At 31.6% G+C, this 18821-nt stretch overlaps 1 protein-coding gene across 1 annotated transcript; it reads left to right on the top strand.

Annotated features, from left to right (window-relative positions):
* The first annotated feature begins 10521 nt into the window (after positions 1–10521).
* Positions 10522–13967, top strand: LOC114349524 (uncharacterized). Its single transcript, XM_050643283.1, has 2 exons — positions 10522–10959; positions 13664–13967. The coding sequence occupies exons 1-2, from the start codon at positions 10785–10787 to the stop codon at positions 13825–13827; spliced, it is 339 nt and encodes a 112-aa protein (XP_050499240.1). The 5' UTR covers positions 10522–10784; the 3' UTR covers positions 13828–13967.
* The last annotated feature ends 4854 nt before the right edge of the window (positions 13968–18821 follow it).

Below are 18821 nucleotides of genomic sequence, written 5' to 3'. Positions count from 1 at the left end.
AAATATTTTTTCAAATTAAATTTATCTTAAACATGTTTTTAGATTGGTAGGGAAATGTGTCGAGTGGGCGGTCAGCCATGCTGGCCGCCATTTTGGATTTGGAAATGTCAAATTCCGTATTTCTCTTAAACTTACTCATACCGAATTTCATAGAAATCGGTCCAGTAGTTTTTGCTGGGCGGTGGCGATATACGTACGTACGTACATACTTCCGACATGTTTTTTTTATTTGCTTTTTAGACTCAGGGGGATTCACGTCGAAACGTCGAAAAAAAGTGAAATCTGAAAAAATTTTTTTTGCACGATCCTATAACTTTATCTATTATACTCATACTTCGTATGTAGTACGATAAAGTAAAAAACCGCTAAACGCCGTAAAAATGAGTGGCGCATACAATATTCCAGCTACAAAAGATCTGATATGAATATGACGTGGTGCAAAAATGTATTTTCATTTTGATGCAAAACAAAATTCTAGTTTTATTTTAAAAGATTTTTCCTTAATATTTGCTAAATTTGAAGTAAACGCGCCACAAAAGAGTAACTTTGATACATTTTGAAATTTGAAACTCTTTTGTGGCGCGTTTACTTCAAATTTAGCAAATATTATGGAAAAATATTTTAAAATAAAACTAAAATTTTGTTTTGCATCAAAATTAAAATACATTTTCGCGCCACGTAATATTGATATCAGATCTTTTGTAGCTGAAATATTGTACGCGCCACTCATTTTGACGGCGTTTAGCGGTTTTTTATTCTTGTATCAGGAGTTTTTCAAAGTTATTTATAAATTACATGTATGAAGTTGAAGAATGCAATGTTTCTCGATTACACGTTAAGCTTTATAAATGGTCGCTTTGTCGCATTATCTCCGAAATGATCTAGTGTCCATCGATTGTACATTCTATTTTTTTCTATTAGAAATAGATAATAGATTGAAAAAAAATATTGGGATGGCTGGTAAATGAATTTGGATTGCCCGTTGCCAGATGAAATTTAGCGTCGTAACGGGCGGAGGTAAATTCCTCACCAACCAGTAAAAACATATAATCCGACAGGTATTTTCCTCACCAAATTTAAAGGTTCCTATTAATCCGGTAGGTATTTTCCTCACCAACTCACTCAGGTAATAAAATAAAAATATAGATTTAGTTTAAGAATTTCAATTATGAAAGCATCCGAAATCCGAATACAAGACATTAATTTCCTTACATTATAATAATAGTTTATAATATAGATAATATGCAAGACGTAAAAATTATTATTTAATATTTATTATAATAAGACAGACACTTTACAAAATCCATTCTAGTCATTTGATTAGACTGATATCTTATTAATAAATTTACTACATTTTTCAATTCAAGTTTAACTTGTTTATTCTTTGATAGGTTTTGCAATATGCAAACTTTAAATTTTAACATACCTACGTATCTACCTGAAATTCTTTAACTTTTTTCAAAGAAAATATATATGGATGGATGCGTATTACAAAACGATAAATTAAAATGTGAATGAAAAGATTCGCAAGCATTCGTAATACGAATAACAGAAGAATTTGCCTCTGTCCACAAATATAGGGAGAATATGGCATTTTCGTCTATATAAGTTTCAACTAAATAATCAACATATCTATTTTAAATTTCATTTCCTGATTTGCATGACATTAGATCAAACAAAAAAAATCTGATACGTCTTCTGGTTTTATATGTAAGGCCAAAAGTATGTTTGAGCCACTTGCCCCTTTCAGATTCATTTTTATATTCTGATATTAAATTAAGAGACCAAGACATTTCTATAGGTACCAAGCTTAGTGTAGGTGAAATTTACAACCATGTATTTCAGTGTTCGGACACATTTCAATGATTGCATTCCATTTCAAAATCTTCAAAAATTTTACTAGCATTAAAATCAAATTTGAGAGCTTTAAAAATTTCTGATTTTAACCCGGGAGTAGTCGCGCTCACTTCTGTAACGTCGATAGTCGCGTGTGAGATTCTATCTCAAAATACGAATTTAAAACAAATTTTTATTTTGTACTATTTTTATCTACTTTTTATATTGAAAATATATATTTCGAACAATTTTATTAAAAAAACCTGTGTTAACGGCCACATCCCAACATCGGCCACATGTCCTAACGGCCAGTTTAAAAATTTCCTTCTTTCATTTTTAGTGGCCGTTACTGACAAATTTTACTGTACAGTAAAACCTGTGTTAACGGCTACCTGCCAACATCGGCCACCTGTCCTAATGGCCAGTTTAAAAATTTCCCAAACTAATTATATTATGTAGACTACAAAAACTGGCAATAGCGGCCACCTTTCTAAATCGGCCAATAGTTCTTTTATTTTTAGTGGCCGTTACTGACAGGTTTTACTGTATTACGAAAAAGGATGAAATGTGAGATTCTATCTAACGGCGCGACTACTCGCGGGTTAAAGCTAATTGGCTCTCCCCAAAGCCATAAATTCCACAGAAAGAAGAAGAAAAAAATTCCTACGCATTACTACACCCTTCCTCGAGGCACTTACGAATTTTTTTCAAAATTGCAAAATTTTTCATCAAGTTATCGCGAAAAAGGATAAAAATTGAGATTCTATCTCACCGCGCGACTACTCGCGGGTTAACGAATAAAAAATATTGTTGTAAATTTCTGTTTTTTGTTTGGCAGTAAACAGTATAATAAAGAAATATAATGCCCATTAATTAGCCCATGAATAATGAATAATTGCAATGTGCCATCCATATAATAAAATTCAATGTGGCTAAAAGTCTTATATTTGTTTCACAACTAAATAAAATTATCCTATTTTGACACAGTTTATAAAGAGAAAATTTTCCCTCTTGGTTGTTTTTTGAGCACACCCCGTCACAAATTCTTGAACCTCATCAATATTGGAAGGAAGTTGACCAGGCATAATTTTTCTTCGATAATTATATATTTTTTCTTATGTAACTGACAACAATCGTAGTAATTGTTTCAGACAAATTAGCTACGAGTGCTTGGCGTATAATTTTTGCTGGTTTTTCAATTCTCTTCGGCTTTACGTTTACAATAATTAGAAACAATTTTTCGATCTAACTTCTGACAATCTGGTTCATGATTATGTTGTCGGCTACTTCTAGATATTGTAAAATTTGCACCAATAGTAAAAAATTTCGCACTACAATTTGTTTTATCCTCCAGAACACTTCTTCACTTTTTAAAACTTTCACTTTATAAAAAATAAAATTTTCAAATACCAATACCCCGTAAGGTTTACCGCGATCACTTTCTATTAAACATGCCATTTTTGTCAAAATTCCAATTGTGACTAAAAATAAAATACTATAATTAATTAATTAATTATTATAATAATTAGAGGTACCTACTGTAATTTAATAGTAGATAAATAATTCAATTGAGTGCCTTTTAGTAAAATCTACCTGAAATAACTGAAATAACCATTTTGGTCTTGGTGAGGAAAATACCTGTGGGATTATGACATACCCTTATAAACGCAGGTAAAAGATTATTTTGGTGAGGAAATTACACCCGCCGGTCGTAACCACTACAACTGCATAAACCATTTCGGGAATAATCGTTAATTGGATCATACTTTTGCAGCTTAATAACTTCTAAACGGCGTAACCGATTTTGATCAATAAACATGAGTTTGAAACGTATTGACAAGTAGCATCTGATGCATCTAAGGTCAAGTATGATAACTGAAGCTATTACAGGATTTATTGAGCTTGAAAAATCGTTTTTCCCATAGGAAATAGATTTGATCGTAATTATGAGGCCTATAACTTAAAAATTCGAATTTTCTCATATATGGGGTATACACAGACTAGATCATCATCACCAGACTAGATGACCAATTCAACTTTGGGATCTACCGTAAACCCACTCAAACAGATCAGGTAATTCATTCATCATCTAATCATCCTCTTTCCCACAAACTTTCTTCATTCCGTAGTTTTATCCACAGATTAAATTCTATTCCTCTTTCATCTACAGAATTTAACAAAGAATTAAACATCATTAAACAGATTGCTATAAACAATGGTTATGACCCTGATATCATCAATAAACTCCAACATAAAAGAGAGCTCAGATTACTCCAACAGTCAGCTTTTTCTTCTACTTCATCTACAACAACTCCGATTTATGCTTCATTGCCTTTCCATAACCCTAATCTATCTGAAAGAGTGAAATACATTATTACCAACTTCTGTGATAATATAAAAATTTCTTTTAAAGTTAATAACACCCTTAACAAGAGTTTGACCAATACTTAGGATCCAATCAACTACATGAACCGTAGTGGTGTATATAAACTCTCTTGCTCAGATTGTGATGCTACCTACATCGGTAGAACTTGTAGATCTCTTGCCACCAGATCCCTAGAACATAGTAAGAGAGATACTACTTCCTCCTTCTCACATCACCTTAAAGTCAATAGACATGAACTTAATCCCCCATGAACTCTCCCTTAATCGCAATTCTACTCCCATTCACCGTCAACTTTTTTCCTAAATTCTTTGTTTTTTCAATTTATCCTTCACACTTAGCAACTTTCCTGACCTCACCCATAAAACCTTTAACTTAACCTTCTTTTTCATACTTCACTTCCTTCTATTTCCAAAATCTCCTTTCATACTAATCATTTACTCTACAACCCCCAGTAACATCAACACAACTAATTCACCCTTTGCCATTTTCTCACCCTACTTTTCCCTTCACAAATCATTGACCTTATCTATTTGTCTATTCGCCGCTTGGGTCTTTACTTCGTTCGTTGGTCTTTTCCAAAATGTTTTACTTCGCTATTCATTTAATTCTTCTTTTTCATACAGGTCCTCTTTCCTTTTTATTTTTTTCTTTTTATTTTTATTTTTCTTTTTATTTTTCGTTTTAATTTTTTCTTAAAAATTCAAAATTTTAATCTGTTGCATTTAACTTTCTAGCCACTCTAATCTCTAACTTTACAACTTCATTATTATTTTACTATTTTTTACTTTTTTACTTTAATTATTTTCCAAATACAGTTTGTGTCTTGTGCATCCGGTTGACGCACTTCTTTTGAATCTTTTGTTCATTTACACATTTTATCAACTTCGTTTTAATTTAACAATCAAATAATTCCATTTTCTTTTCTATGCATAATGTTGTAATATTTCCTATATTTTTGACTATAACTAACACATTTTCACATTACGTCAATTATTTATATTTTTCACCTAACAATCTTATATCAGTTACCTCAATTCTCACCAAGTTTTTTTAAATAGTTAATTTCATACAGAATCAATATCATACTAGACTTATACAACCAACATTACAGTTTATAAATTTACATTTCTATACACACTAAACAACTTTTGTATCACATCAACGTTTTAACTTTCACCCCCAAATCTATTTTAGACCCAAAAAAATATTAACTTTCATTAACCGATAATTCAATCTTACATTTTGTTTTCATTACCATATTATGACAATAATTTCGATCAAATTTAATTTTATAGTCAGGTTTATAGTAATGGTTGTAAAATTTTTTAAAAAATAGTAAATTTAAATTCTAATATTATTAAAAATTAAAATTCCAACACAGCCTTAAACTTAAATTTCCGTAACCACATTGGATCTTGACCTTGGTTAATACCTTAAAAATTCCCTTTCCTGGATGTCAATGTTACTGACATTTGAAGTATTTCAACTTCCTTCTAAATCATTGACAGACTAAACGTACTTCAATGTAGACCTATTCATAATAAAAAATCTCTTAATTAATGGAGTAGAGCATCATGTACCTAGTACTAATCCGTTGGCATCCAATGTAAGCCAAATTGTTTAACAAATTTCACCATGTAGTTAGAACATACATCTTGACCAGTGTTTGGCATTGTGGCTATTTAGCAAGGACAGAGAGTAAGTAATCGTAACCACACTTTTCAATTTTTAACATTCATAATTTCACCCTTTTTCAATTTTACTAAGTGAGATTACTTACTTTTAGGTTCACTGATGATGGACTGATAAGTCCGAAAACGTTTTGAACGTAATCCGTTTGGATTTTTAAAAATTTTTTATAATTTTTATTAAATATACCAACTACACTAGGGAGTTTTACTTCATGTTAATTTTATTTAAAGGTACTTTACTCTTGAACGAAGTTCATATTTTTTGACGTACCTCGTATAATATTGAAAAAAATTGTTATATGATGATTGTATCTTAGGTTTTAGAGCATGCAGAACTTTTTATAAAGAATAACTTTTTTTCGTAAAATGAATAACAAAAAAGTTTCCCATATGTCTCCAACTTAAGCAGACACGCTCTATATAGTGTCGCTTGTAGAAGGGTGTTGGTGTCTGTTATTCCTTTTTCCTTTAGGTCTTCTACTACCGCCTCTCTCCATCGCTTTTGTGGTCTTCCTCTCTCTTTCTTTTAGAATCTGATACCTACTCTCCTTGTTATTTTCTTGAACACTCTGTCATCGTTAATTCTGTCTGTATGGCCCAGCCACTGCAACCTTCGTGATTTTATTACGCTATATATTTGTGGTTCTTTGTTTATATAATAAACTTCCTCATTTGTCCAACTTATATATCCACCCTCTGTTTTCTTTCCTTCTAATATTCTTCTGAGTATTTTCCTTTCCCATCTTCTTAATGTTTCTTTTGTTGTTTGGTTGAGTATCCATATCTCACATCCATATGTCGCTGTTGGTCATATTATAGTCCTGTATCAGGCATCTGGAATCAATTTCTTTCATTTCTTCACACTTGTTTGTTATCCACGCTCCTAGATACACAAATTCGTCTATTTCCCCAAACTTGAACTCCCCTAATTGTGTGCTTACATTGAACTTTGTCCCATCTCGCCTTTCTCTTCCTACTTTCATAACCTTGCTTTTCTTTTGATTTATTTGTAGAACCAGCTTATACGCTTCATTTACTAATCTTTCTGTTATCTCTTTCACTATATTTTCACTCGGCGCTACAATTGCCACATCATCTGCATATCTCACTAATTGATGAATCTTGTACAATATGTGCCCCTTTTTATTTAAGATGTTATTCCTAATGAGTTACTCTAGTATTATGTTGAATATTAGTGTTAATAGCGGGTCTCCTTGCCGAAGTGCTGATCTGACTGCAAAATCTTCTGAGGTTTCCTCTTTTATTTTTACGTTGCAGGTCGTATGCTTCAATGTCATTGTCACTAGTTTCTTTAGATTCGTAGGTATTTCAAGTTCTTCCATAAATTCCGTAATTTTTCTCTTTTGACAGAGTCGTATGCCTTTATTAAATCATTAGTCAACTTTTACCTTACATTAATACATACTTGAAAAAGAAGAATCTGCTTTACAGCAATAAAATTAATAAACCACAAAACGTCTAACAGCGTTTTCAATATAGGTACGCGTTCTATTTGACTTTCACTGCCGGCCAAAATATGGCCGCATATGGTCGTCACGTCGTCACTTGTCCCGTAGTACGAATAGATCCGGTCTGATCCTTATTACCTGCGTATTACGACTCTGCGATAGTCTGAGAAAACAACTGTAAATATAAAAATCCCTAAATAGGGACTTTTTATTTATGGCCACGTTTTTAGCATCTGGATCCACTGTGTGACGGGCTTGCGTGATTTTGCCGATAAATGTGAGCTCCGGCATTTAATTCCGGGCTCTAGCGATCCGTTTCGTTGCCGACCGATTCGATTAAGTGGGCGTGGACCATAACACATGCAGGAAACTGCGTGATCCGTCAAAATGGCCCGGTCAAAACAGCCCCGTCAAAAAAGCCCCGTCAAAATAGCCCGGACACAAAATAACCTCGACAAAATAGCCCGCAAACAAAATAGCCCCGACAAAATAGATCGCACACAAAATAGCCCCGGTCAAAACAGCCCCGGCTAAAACAGCCTTGGCTAAAACAGCCCCTGGAGAAAACACCTCCAATAAAAAGTTTTACCTTTTAACGGAGTACTATGTATTTAAAATTAGTATTCTGATTGGGAAATAAGCCACAATTTAACCAAAAATTAATTTATTAACGTTTCGACTTCCAATTAGGACGTCGTTGTCAAAATAAAAAATATTAAAAAAGTAAACAAAAATGTTGTTGTTTAGTAAAAAAAATTCTTCTAATAATTTAATTTAATCTGATTTATTCATATCGGCAATTCAGACGCACCAGCAATTCAGACGTACAGTATGGTGCAAATCAAAGAATAAATTCGTTATTTCGTAAACCCACGACGTTAAGGAAAAATCCTAAAACAGGTCGATTTTTATTTTTAAATTACGATATTTTGTTACATAATAGAATATATATACATAGAATATATATACATATTAGATATATACATATTAGAATACATATACAATAGAATATATATACATATTATTATGTATTATGTTATTATGTACATATTATGTAACAAAATATCGTAATTTAAAAATAAAAATCGACCTGTTTTAGGATTTTTCCTTAACGTCGCGGGTTTACGAAATAACGAATTTATTCCTTTGATTTTATGTCATATTATGTCATACTAGTGACTTCATCCATCTGGGCGTGATGACGTAATCAATGATTTTTTTTAATGAGAATAGGGGTCGTGTACTAGCTCATTTGAAAGTTTATTTAATTCTCTATTCAGTAATATAAACATTTACATAATTATTTGTTGTCCAAAAACTTTTTTTTAATTTAAATTATTTAAAAAAAGAAGAAGGTAGTTTTCAAAATACATTTTACTGCTGTCAGAAATCAGACAAAAATGTTTATATCACAAATAAACATTGATTTTCACCTAAATTAAATATTCAAACTGCCAAGAGGCAGATGGCTGGCGGGAGTTGGCTTGAACATTGAACTTAATCGAATAGCAGAATACATATTACATATGTACATATAATCGAAACAGAAGACTCGAGTTCTCTGAACTGAAAAGACCATTTTTATTTAATGTGGTTAAGATAAACATCTGAATAGAGGATAATTACCATTTCCGAAAAAATGAATTTTTAAGGGATTATTTCATGATGAATTCTGAAGGGAGCTTTTTTGTTGGGACTATTTTGTCGGGGCTATTGTGTCGGAGCTTATTTGGCGGAGATATTTTGTGTGCGGGATATTATGTCGGGGCTATTTTGTCGGAACTTTTTCGACGAGGCTATTTTGACAGGGTACCAGGAAACTGAGCAACACAAAATACTTTGTAATAAAAATACCGGGTGTCCACTTATATTTTCCCCCAATTTAACTGCCTATAACTTCTAAACGGTTCAAGATAGAAATATGCGGTTTTCGCTGGAATGTTTTATTTTAGTAAAAGTTTTGTCTGAATGGATTGAATTTTTTATATCGCTTTCAAATACAAAATAAAAAATGGCGGATTTAAAAAAAAAACTTTGTTGACTTTTTTTTAATGGAACACCCAGTATATTTTTTGGTAAATTGAAATAAACATTCACCTATCCAGCGATACAAAGTTTTTCAAAATCGGTTGTCAAATCACTGAGTAATTAATTTTTAAAATGAGGGATGCAACGTGAATATCACATACCTAAATGACATAACTGAGCAAAATGATATTATGTTATGTGATTTCCACATTGCATCTCTCATTTTAAAAATTAATTGCTCAGTCATTTGGCAATCGATTATAAAAATTTTTATATCGCTGGATAGGTAAATGACCGTTTTTTTCAAGACACAAAAAATATACTGGGTGTTTTAATAAAAAAATTCAACAACATTTTTTTTCAAAAATACGCCATTTTTTATTTAAAAGCGATAAAAAATGGTCATTTGCCTAAAAACTTGAAAAAACGGTCATTTATCTATCCAGCGATATAAAATTTTTTAAAATCGGTTGTCAAATGACTGAGCAATTAATTTTTAAAATGAGAGATGCAATGTGGAAATCACATAACTTGCTTAGTTATGTTATTTAGGTACATATGTGATATCCACGTTGCACCTCTCATTATAAAAATTAATTACTCAGTGATTTGACAACCGATTTTGAAAAACTTTGTATCGCTAGATAGATGAATGACCTCTCTTTTAATTTACAAAAGAATATACTGGGTGTTCCATTAAAAAAAAAGTCAACAAAATTTTTTTTCAAAAATCCGCCATTTTTTATTTCGTATTTAAAAGCGATATAAAAAATTCCATCCATTCAGACAAAACTTTTACTAAAATAAAACATTTTAGTGAAAACCGCATATTTCTATCTTGAGCCGTTTAGAAGTTATAGGCAGTTAAAATGGGGGAAAATATAAGTGGACACCCGGTATTTTACGCAAAACAAATTTTAAAACATTAGAATCTCGTCCACCCCCTTCTCGGATAAATAAATAATTAGATATATTGAAATTAATTAAGTCATAAAATTAATACCTACTAACTACCCATTCTGCTATTGTCTTGGAGAACTTCATTTTTACACGTAAATTAATTTTCTTTGTTTTAACAAAGAACTTACGTTAAACATATTATTTTGTTCGAGGGTTTTATATTGCTCTGTTGAATTTTACCAAATAATAAAAAATTTATTAATCATCTCCCTATATTAAGCAGTATAAAAATTATTCATTATCACTGTGTGCTTAGAAGTCACAGCATATCGGAGCATTTTGACTGAAAGTCTTTAGTTTCGGAAAAATCAAACTTAAAAAGACCAGCACTTAAACAAAAAATCGGGATATATTAGTAAACCGTTGTGAAGTTATATAAGATATATCTTCTTTTAAATTTATTCTATCGTCACCATGAAACGTTTAATACTTGCCACGATTGTCTTTTTCGTCGTTTATCAGGTAGTACATGGTAGGATATGTAGCTGCGATTGGAAGTGTGAAGAAAATCTCGTTTGTAAAGATTCTGAAATTCTGGTTAAAAAAGGAAGTTTCTGCCGCTGTTGCGATGATTGCTATAAAAAATTATGTAAGTATTTATTAAATTATTTTTTTGCACGATTGATCATTTCTGACTGTTTACCGTGACAGATTTTACGTCAGTAGGTGACATTTACTAGCAACTCGACGGTAAGTAATCCAACTCGACGGTAAGTACTCCAACTCGACGGTAAGTAATTCACTTACCGTCGAGTTAAAAAATCTCTTATTTTAATTTATTTTTTGAAAGAATAAAAAAAACTAACGAATTATTTATTAATATTGAAACTTATGGTATAATTTGTTAAATTCTTTAATGAAATCCCACTTGTTTGGGCTGTGGTTTCACTTCTAACAGAAACTCCTGCAGAATCGCATACATTAGTAGTATTACTAGTATTGCACAATATTTTTTCGGCAAAATCTATTTTATTTTGAAGAGAATCTTCTACATAGCTTTCTGCCACTGTCGATGAAGGCCAACCCCCATGACGCTTTAATCCGAGGACATCAACACCTTTATTAGCCAAAAGCGTTGCTGATGTCCTCCTGAACGAATGGCCAGTATAGTTCTCGGGATTAGGCCAATTTAAGAATTTGGCAATTTGAGAAGGCCAGCCCCCGATTGTCCCTTTCCCTATTACTTGAGCACAACATTTTCCTTTGACGTATCTTAAGAACAAATGATTTGATTTTACTTGTAATGGACGAAGCTTTATATACTTTTGCAGAATTTCTAAATATGGAATTTTATCGTCTGGTTTATTAACGACTGTAAAAGTACGCTGGATGTTCGTTTTTGTATTGGGTACTTTTACAATCATTAAACCATCGGTTTGTTGGATGTCATTCATAGTAATATTATATAATTCTTCCCTTCTACAGGCACCAGATATTCCCAATATCATTGCGACCTACAAATTATGAAAAAATCTTCATTAGAGTATTTCTTTTACCTAAACTAGCTTATATTACCCTGTGAACTAGAAATTCTTCATCCGGTGCTTCCATCAGAAATTTTTCAAATTTCTCCCGTGTAAAAATGCTCGCTTTCTTAGGCCTATAGCCAACATTTTTTTCTTCAAATACGCGATCAAAGTTGAAAACTTGGAAATATCAATGCCATCATAAAGAAAAACGGTGGATTTAATCATTGAATATTCTGCCCAGAGGCTTCCAGGAGCTTTCAACTGCATATGTATTTGAACGAAATATGCCAATAGAGTCTTTTCTTCGATTCTTAAATTCTTGCCTTCGCACCATTTTTTAAAACTTTGGTAGGTATTTTAATAACGGATTTTGGATTTTTCGGGAATAATTGCGGAACACCCTTCTTCCCAAGCCCGTTCAATTTCTTCAAATTCACTTTCGCTCATATTTTAATTTATAATAATCAAAATTGTACTTAAAATTATTGACAACTAAATAAAAACTCAATTCTCCATTGTTGTTATGCACCCTAGTTACTACCTAACAACCAAAGTATCTATCTTGATAAAATGAATGAAACTAGTCAATATGACGAAAATGTTTAATTTTATAATTTATAATGGTATCAATCGTGCAAAAAACGTTATAAGCATGTCGAACGTTAAGGGTAACCGATCTCAGACAACAATTGTCTTCGATCGGTATAAAACCCTTACCGTTCTCCATACTTAATATACTATTCTTCCTAATATTTCTCATACTTATAATTTTGTATCTTATAATATTTTTTATACAGGATGGGGAAATAGTGTGAAAAAGTTCAATTACTCGGTTGTTGTAAGAGATACGAGAAGAAGTATAAAAATATTGTCAAATATACAGGGCCACCCGTATTGACAGGGTGACATAAACTTTTGTTTTTTTTTTTGGAAACACCCTATATACTTTTATATTTTCGGATTCTCCTCAATGTTTTCTTTCTTAAATTGTAAATTTTTTTAATATTATACGAGTTATTTTAACCCGGCAGTGGTCGCTATATGAGATTTTCTCTCACGGTTTCAGAAAATTGCGCACACATTTTTTCTGGGAAATTATACGCGCTGTAGTTCCTTTTAGTCTCCTAACTATTCTCCCTCTACAATCTAATAGACTCGTCCGCTCAAATAGTGACTCAGTTTACTTAGTATCACCATATTGTTGAGTCATTGCGCTTCATGTGAGAGATTCTCTCATCAAGCGACCACCGTCGTCACCAACTGTGTATAAAAATTAATTTTATTTTTCCCCTTAAAACCTAAATTAATATCCTTTTATGATGTAATAAAAGGCGCCGTGGATGTGGTCGATGATATAAAAATCCTATATTCCGTTTTACGGGTTAGTTGTATATGGTCACTTACCATATATTTTTCAATGTTAAATATTGGCGGCATCAATAGTCACATTTATATAAAGATAATATTTTTCTGAAGCTATTTTGTGACATTTTTATGATTAACTATTTAAATGAGAAATAAGCCACAACTAAATTGAAAAAATAATTCTATTTTAATATTTTTGAAAATATTAAATATTTTATTAAATAAAATTATTTTTTTATTTAATATAAATTAAATAAAATATAATTTTTTAATTAAAAAAGAATATTAAAAAGAAGAGCGAAGCGAACATATCCCTGTCGCACACCTTTTCTGATGTTAATGCTCTCTGTGGACGAATGCCCAACTTTCACCCTGGCTGTCTGATTCCAGTAGGGACTTGTCACAATTCGGATGTTTACTTGCAACATTTTTAAAAGATAATATCTTTTTGTGTTACAGATGAAGGTGATAATTGCAGTTGGGCAACGTATTCTATTAGTAATGAGGATTCTACGAATAATGGTTCTCCACGTCATCTAGCACCACACGAGCCACTCAAAATAAAATGTGTAGACGGATTAATATGTAATGGTGAAGGAAAATGCGCCAAAGTCTATCAGTAATTATAAATTGTTATACATTATGTATATGATAATTACATTTATATTTAATTTCAACAGTTTATCAGGTTTGTATACCATAACCAGTCTATCAATAATTATTATGAACTTGAATTTTTGTATAAATGATTAAATGATAAAAACGATTTTTTCGTTATCCCAGAGAACGGCAGATCAAGCCAGTGGGGCACAACCCCCTCCATGCGACACAATATGTACAGGAGAGTTTCGATTTTCGATTTGGCGCAATTAAGCCCACCTTTACAATATGGCTACCTATCCTTAGGAATACAGCACCACCCAACCTACGCCGCGAACATGCATTGGTTAAAGAATATAACAAAATAATGAACAATCACTAGATTCTAGTCCACAACGACATCCCCGATATTCTTGGAAACCGTCTCCGATCCAGGTTACCCCCTCTACAATCTGCTTAAGCGCTGCAGAAATCCAACTTTGACTTAAATACCCGATGGAGAGAAGATTAGGAAAGTAAGAGAGATTCGCATTACCATAGTCTACCGGACATCATAGAAAATCCTGGGGAATTTGAACGTCCCCGTAAGATTTGGGCAGTCCTTAATCGAATTCGAAAAAACTGTCGAAGATTCCCTCTACAGATGGGGTAAACTTCCCTAGCCTTCTTGTGACTGCGGCGCTGCAAGACAGACGATCAGACACATGTCATTGTTCAGGACTGCCCAGCCCACGCAGAGCATACACAGACGACCCTATAGACTTTGTAATGGTAACCGAAGAGTTAATTGAATATAAAGAAAAAACTGGACATATGTTTGTGATGCATTGTATAATGCATAAGTATAAATATATTCTGTGATGAACCTCTATGAAGCCATACTCTAAATAAATAAATTTCGATTTTCTAAATCTGACTAAATTGAAAAATGGGCCAAACCCTATCTTAAAGTTAACGAAAAGACTCGCCCATCCATAAACCAATGTAATATGGTAGTCTTATATTATATTATACGTACAAACACCTCAATACAAGAGTAATTGTGGACCAACACATTCCATTTAAAATTGATTCAGGGCTTAGCCTCTGATCATGGGTTAAAAAACGCTTAGAATAATATACATTAATGTGAATAGTTCACAATAAGGCTACTATATTACATTGAACAGCTGTTACTGACAGTTTTGAAATGATAAAGAAAAAAATCTTTGACCAGAGGCTTAGCCCTGAATCAATTTTAAATATAATGTGTTGGCCAACAATTACTCTTTTATTGAGGTGTTTATACCTATAAGACGAAGCTCTAATGATGGCATGTTAATATTCTGAAAGTACCTACTTGCTGATTTTTATCAACGAAAACTTTTCGTTTATAAATTCGCAAAAGTCTGTGTGTTATTACGTTGCCGCTCCTGCAATACTTATAGCAGATGTATCAATGGATTCCTATGTAGTTTTGTCTTCTGAATCCAAATATGAAAACGGCATTTCGATATCTCTAACTGTCATCGAGATAATCGACCTCAAAGTCTAAAATGTGACGTCACAATACGTTTATTTCCTACCGATGCACTAAACGTCAGTCAGCTGAAATCATAGGAAGTAGGCTACTTTTCAACAAGCTAAACGAGCTAATACGTTACGAGTAGGCTAGTAATAATTATTTAATCTGAATTTGTTAAGGCTATGGGTACATAATTCGCAAATATTTTACGTGTATCCCTACTTTTTCTGTCTTTACACGTCAAATTACGTGTAGTAAAATTCACACTGGTATGGATATGTAAACATTACTAGAATGTCATTCTACTTGAAAATGTCATCATTAATTTAAAGAGATGGGTTTTGAATGTTCTTGGATAACTGTTATTTTTATAATTGCAAATTATTAATTCAGTTAATAAATGTGATAATTTTTTCACTAACTATGTATTCAGTGATTGTAATAATTTATTTGTACAACAAAGACTAATACTCAATCAAGAAAAGAGGAAAAGTGTTCAAGTGATTTTTTAATAATATATTGTTATGGAACGCTTACAATTTTGAACATCTTTAACAACAAAATACTAGGATCACAGAATATATAATCCTGATGTATTTTCTGCTTGGATCTTCCACAAATAATACACAATAAATAACTTTTTATTAAGTTTACGTCTTAAATCAATTATTTATCAAATACACTATATATCAATAATATTTAATCAATAACTCAACATATTCCCGATGCAATGTCAAATATTTAAAATTGTCACTGATTGTCAGTGTCTGACTGACAATATATGCTGACAATATTATATTCGGTTGAGTGCGTTGTAAGACAAAGATAGATTTGGAAAATATTACCACGGCATTGTGTTCATTTTTTTCGAATCCTGAAAAAACCAATTAATATTTTTGAAAAATTTAAACGCAGAATGAAAGACTAAATTATTACCGAGGGCCGAAAGTCCCTTAGAATAAATAAAAAGTTTATTTTGAATGATATATTTGAAATTAAAAATCACACTAAATTTTCTCTTAGTTTTTCACCCCTGAAACTTATTAAAATAAACATTATAGAAGTTCTCAGGGACTTTCGGCCCTCGTTAATAAGGTAATCTTTCATTCTGCGTTTAAATTTTTCAAAAATACTTATTAGTTTTCTCAGGATTCGAAAAAAATGAATCGCCATTTGAATAGCATTGCAGCCGAAAATACGTACCGATCCTCTTAAGCAAAGCATAGATTATTATTTACATTTGAGTTTGACACTTCGTGAATGTCAAACTAAATTTCAAATTATTTAGCTATTAATGAAATGTAAATGACATTTTATAGTGAATTTAATTATTATATAAAATAATATGTGTCATAAATGTATAAAAATACAATTTAAGTATATTTTGAAAGCAATAATTTAATGTATTAATAATTTTCAAAAGATTTGTAGGAGTACCTAAGTATAGGTACGGCCTCCCCTTAATAGATAAAAAGACTATTCCATAAGTACTACAGTTCATCATTAAAAAGTATCTTTATATTATGTATTATATTATATTGTAACCTCGGAAACCTTTTTTGGATGGTGCTAGAAAGGTCACCAATGGAGACACTGCGACGGCAGCCAGATGGTAGGTGGAAAGCGAGTCGTGGGTTCGAAACTAGCTTTTGAAACGTGGAAGGGAGTCAATGGAAGAAATAGGTAAAGATAAGACAAGAGAAGGTAGATTAGAGAAGAGAGAGAAACAGATAAAAATATAGATGGGTAAAATTACCTAAGATAAGAGAAGAGATACAGGGCGCCACTTAACTTTTTGGGGTTGCAAGGGGAAAATTAGGAAACCTTAGAAACGAAAACAGGTAGGTAAGGAAAGATAATGAGGTTCTGAGACCAAATACAAGAAAATATATAGACAGTTAATTAGTTAATATTTAGCGGTAATTTCTTATCAGGGAATTTATTATAAGTAGATAAATAAAACTAGTGAAATAAATAAAAAAACAATATATTAAACACATGGCTCACCAGAAGGGTGAGTAAAAAAACACAAGAAATAAAGAGAAAACAATATACACCAATCAAAACTGCACCAACAATTAATGTGTTGTGGTGTACAGTTAGAAATAAACAATAATTATTATAGAATACATAAAAGTATCGTATTATAACAAAAACATGCACAATTAAGGCTATGGGTACATAATTCGCAAATATTTTACGTGTATCCCTACTTTTGCTGTCTTTACACGGCAAATTACGTGTAGTAAAATTCACACTGGTGTGGATCACGGTTCTTAGACTATACTATAGTATAGTCTAAGAACCGTGGGTGTGGATATGTAAACATTACTAGAATGTCATTCTACTTGAAAATGTCATAATTAATTTAAAGAGATGGCTTTTGAATGTTCTTGGATAACTGTTATTTTTATAATTGCAAATTATTAATTCAGTTAATAAATGTGATAATTTTTTCACTAACTATGTTTTCAGTGATTTTAATAATTTATTTGTACAACAAAAACTAATAATCAATCGAGAAAAGAGGAAAAGTGTTAAAGTGATTTTTTAATAATATGTTGTTATTTTGGAACGCTTACAATTTTGAACATCTCTAACAACAAAATACTTGGATCACAGGATATATCTGATGTATTCTCTGCTTGGATCTTCCACAAATAATACACAATAAATAACTTTTTATTAAGTTCACGTCTTAAATCAATTATTTATCAAATACACTATATATCAATAATATTTAATCAATTTCTCAAAATATTCCCGATGCAATGTCAAATATTTAAAATTGTCACTGATTGTCAGTGTCTGACTGACAATATATGCTGACAATATTATATTCGGTTGAGTGCGTTGTAAGACAAAGACAGATTTGGAAAATATTACCACGGCATTGTGTTCATTTTTTTCAAATCCTGAAAAAACCAATAAATATTTTTGAAAAATTTAAACGCAGAATGAAAGACCAAATTATTACCGAGGGCCGAAAGTCCCTTAGAATAAATAAAAAGTTTATTTTGAATGAGATATTTGAAATTAAAAATCACCCTAAATTTTCTCTTAGTTTTTTCACCCCTGTAACTTATTAAAATAAACATTATAGAAGTTCTCAGGGACTTTCGGCCCTCGCTAATAACGTAATCTTTCATTCTGCGTTTAAATTTTTCAAAAATACTTATTAGTTTTCTCAGGATTCGAAAAAAATGAATCCCCATTTGAATAGCATTGCAGCCGAAAATACGTACCGATCCTCTTAAACACACAGTAAAGAGAGCCTGGTTATGAATTAAAAAAACAAATCAAGCATCTCTAATGAGAAATCTCTCTTTACTGGTTTAGATCTTATCTCGAGATAACTGATATGGTAAACTTAATGATTGATAGAAAATATAAAGTACAAAGATATAATAAAATTAAATGCAAAGCATACAAAGTTAACAAACGTTTACTGTTCAAAAATCAAAAAGCACTTGGTTTTATAAACAAAAAGCCAATCGCACAGCTATTAATGAA

The sequence above is a fragment of the Diabrotica virgifera genome, chromosome 1 (assembly GCF_917563875.1).
Source record: "Diabrotica virgifera virgifera chromosome 1, PGI_DIABVI_V3a".
NCBI classification, from domain to species: domain Eukaryota; kingdom Metazoa; phylum Arthropoda; class Insecta; order Coleoptera; family Chrysomelidae; genus Diabrotica; species Diabrotica virgifera.
The sequence above is the reverse complement of the archived record's forward strand: the minus strand, read 5'-3'. Positions and strand labels throughout refer to the sequence as shown.

Bases quoted from the DNA above. Each gene is read 5' to 3' on its own strand.
- LOC114349524 (XM_050643283.1), top strand. From the start codon at position 10,785: ATGAAACGTTTAATACTTGCCACGATTGTCTTTTTCGTCGTTTATCAG. The intron at 10,960-13,663 runs GTAAGTATTTAT...TTTGTGTTACAG, and splicing joins TGATTGCTATAAAAAATTAT to ATGAAGGTGATAATTGCAGT.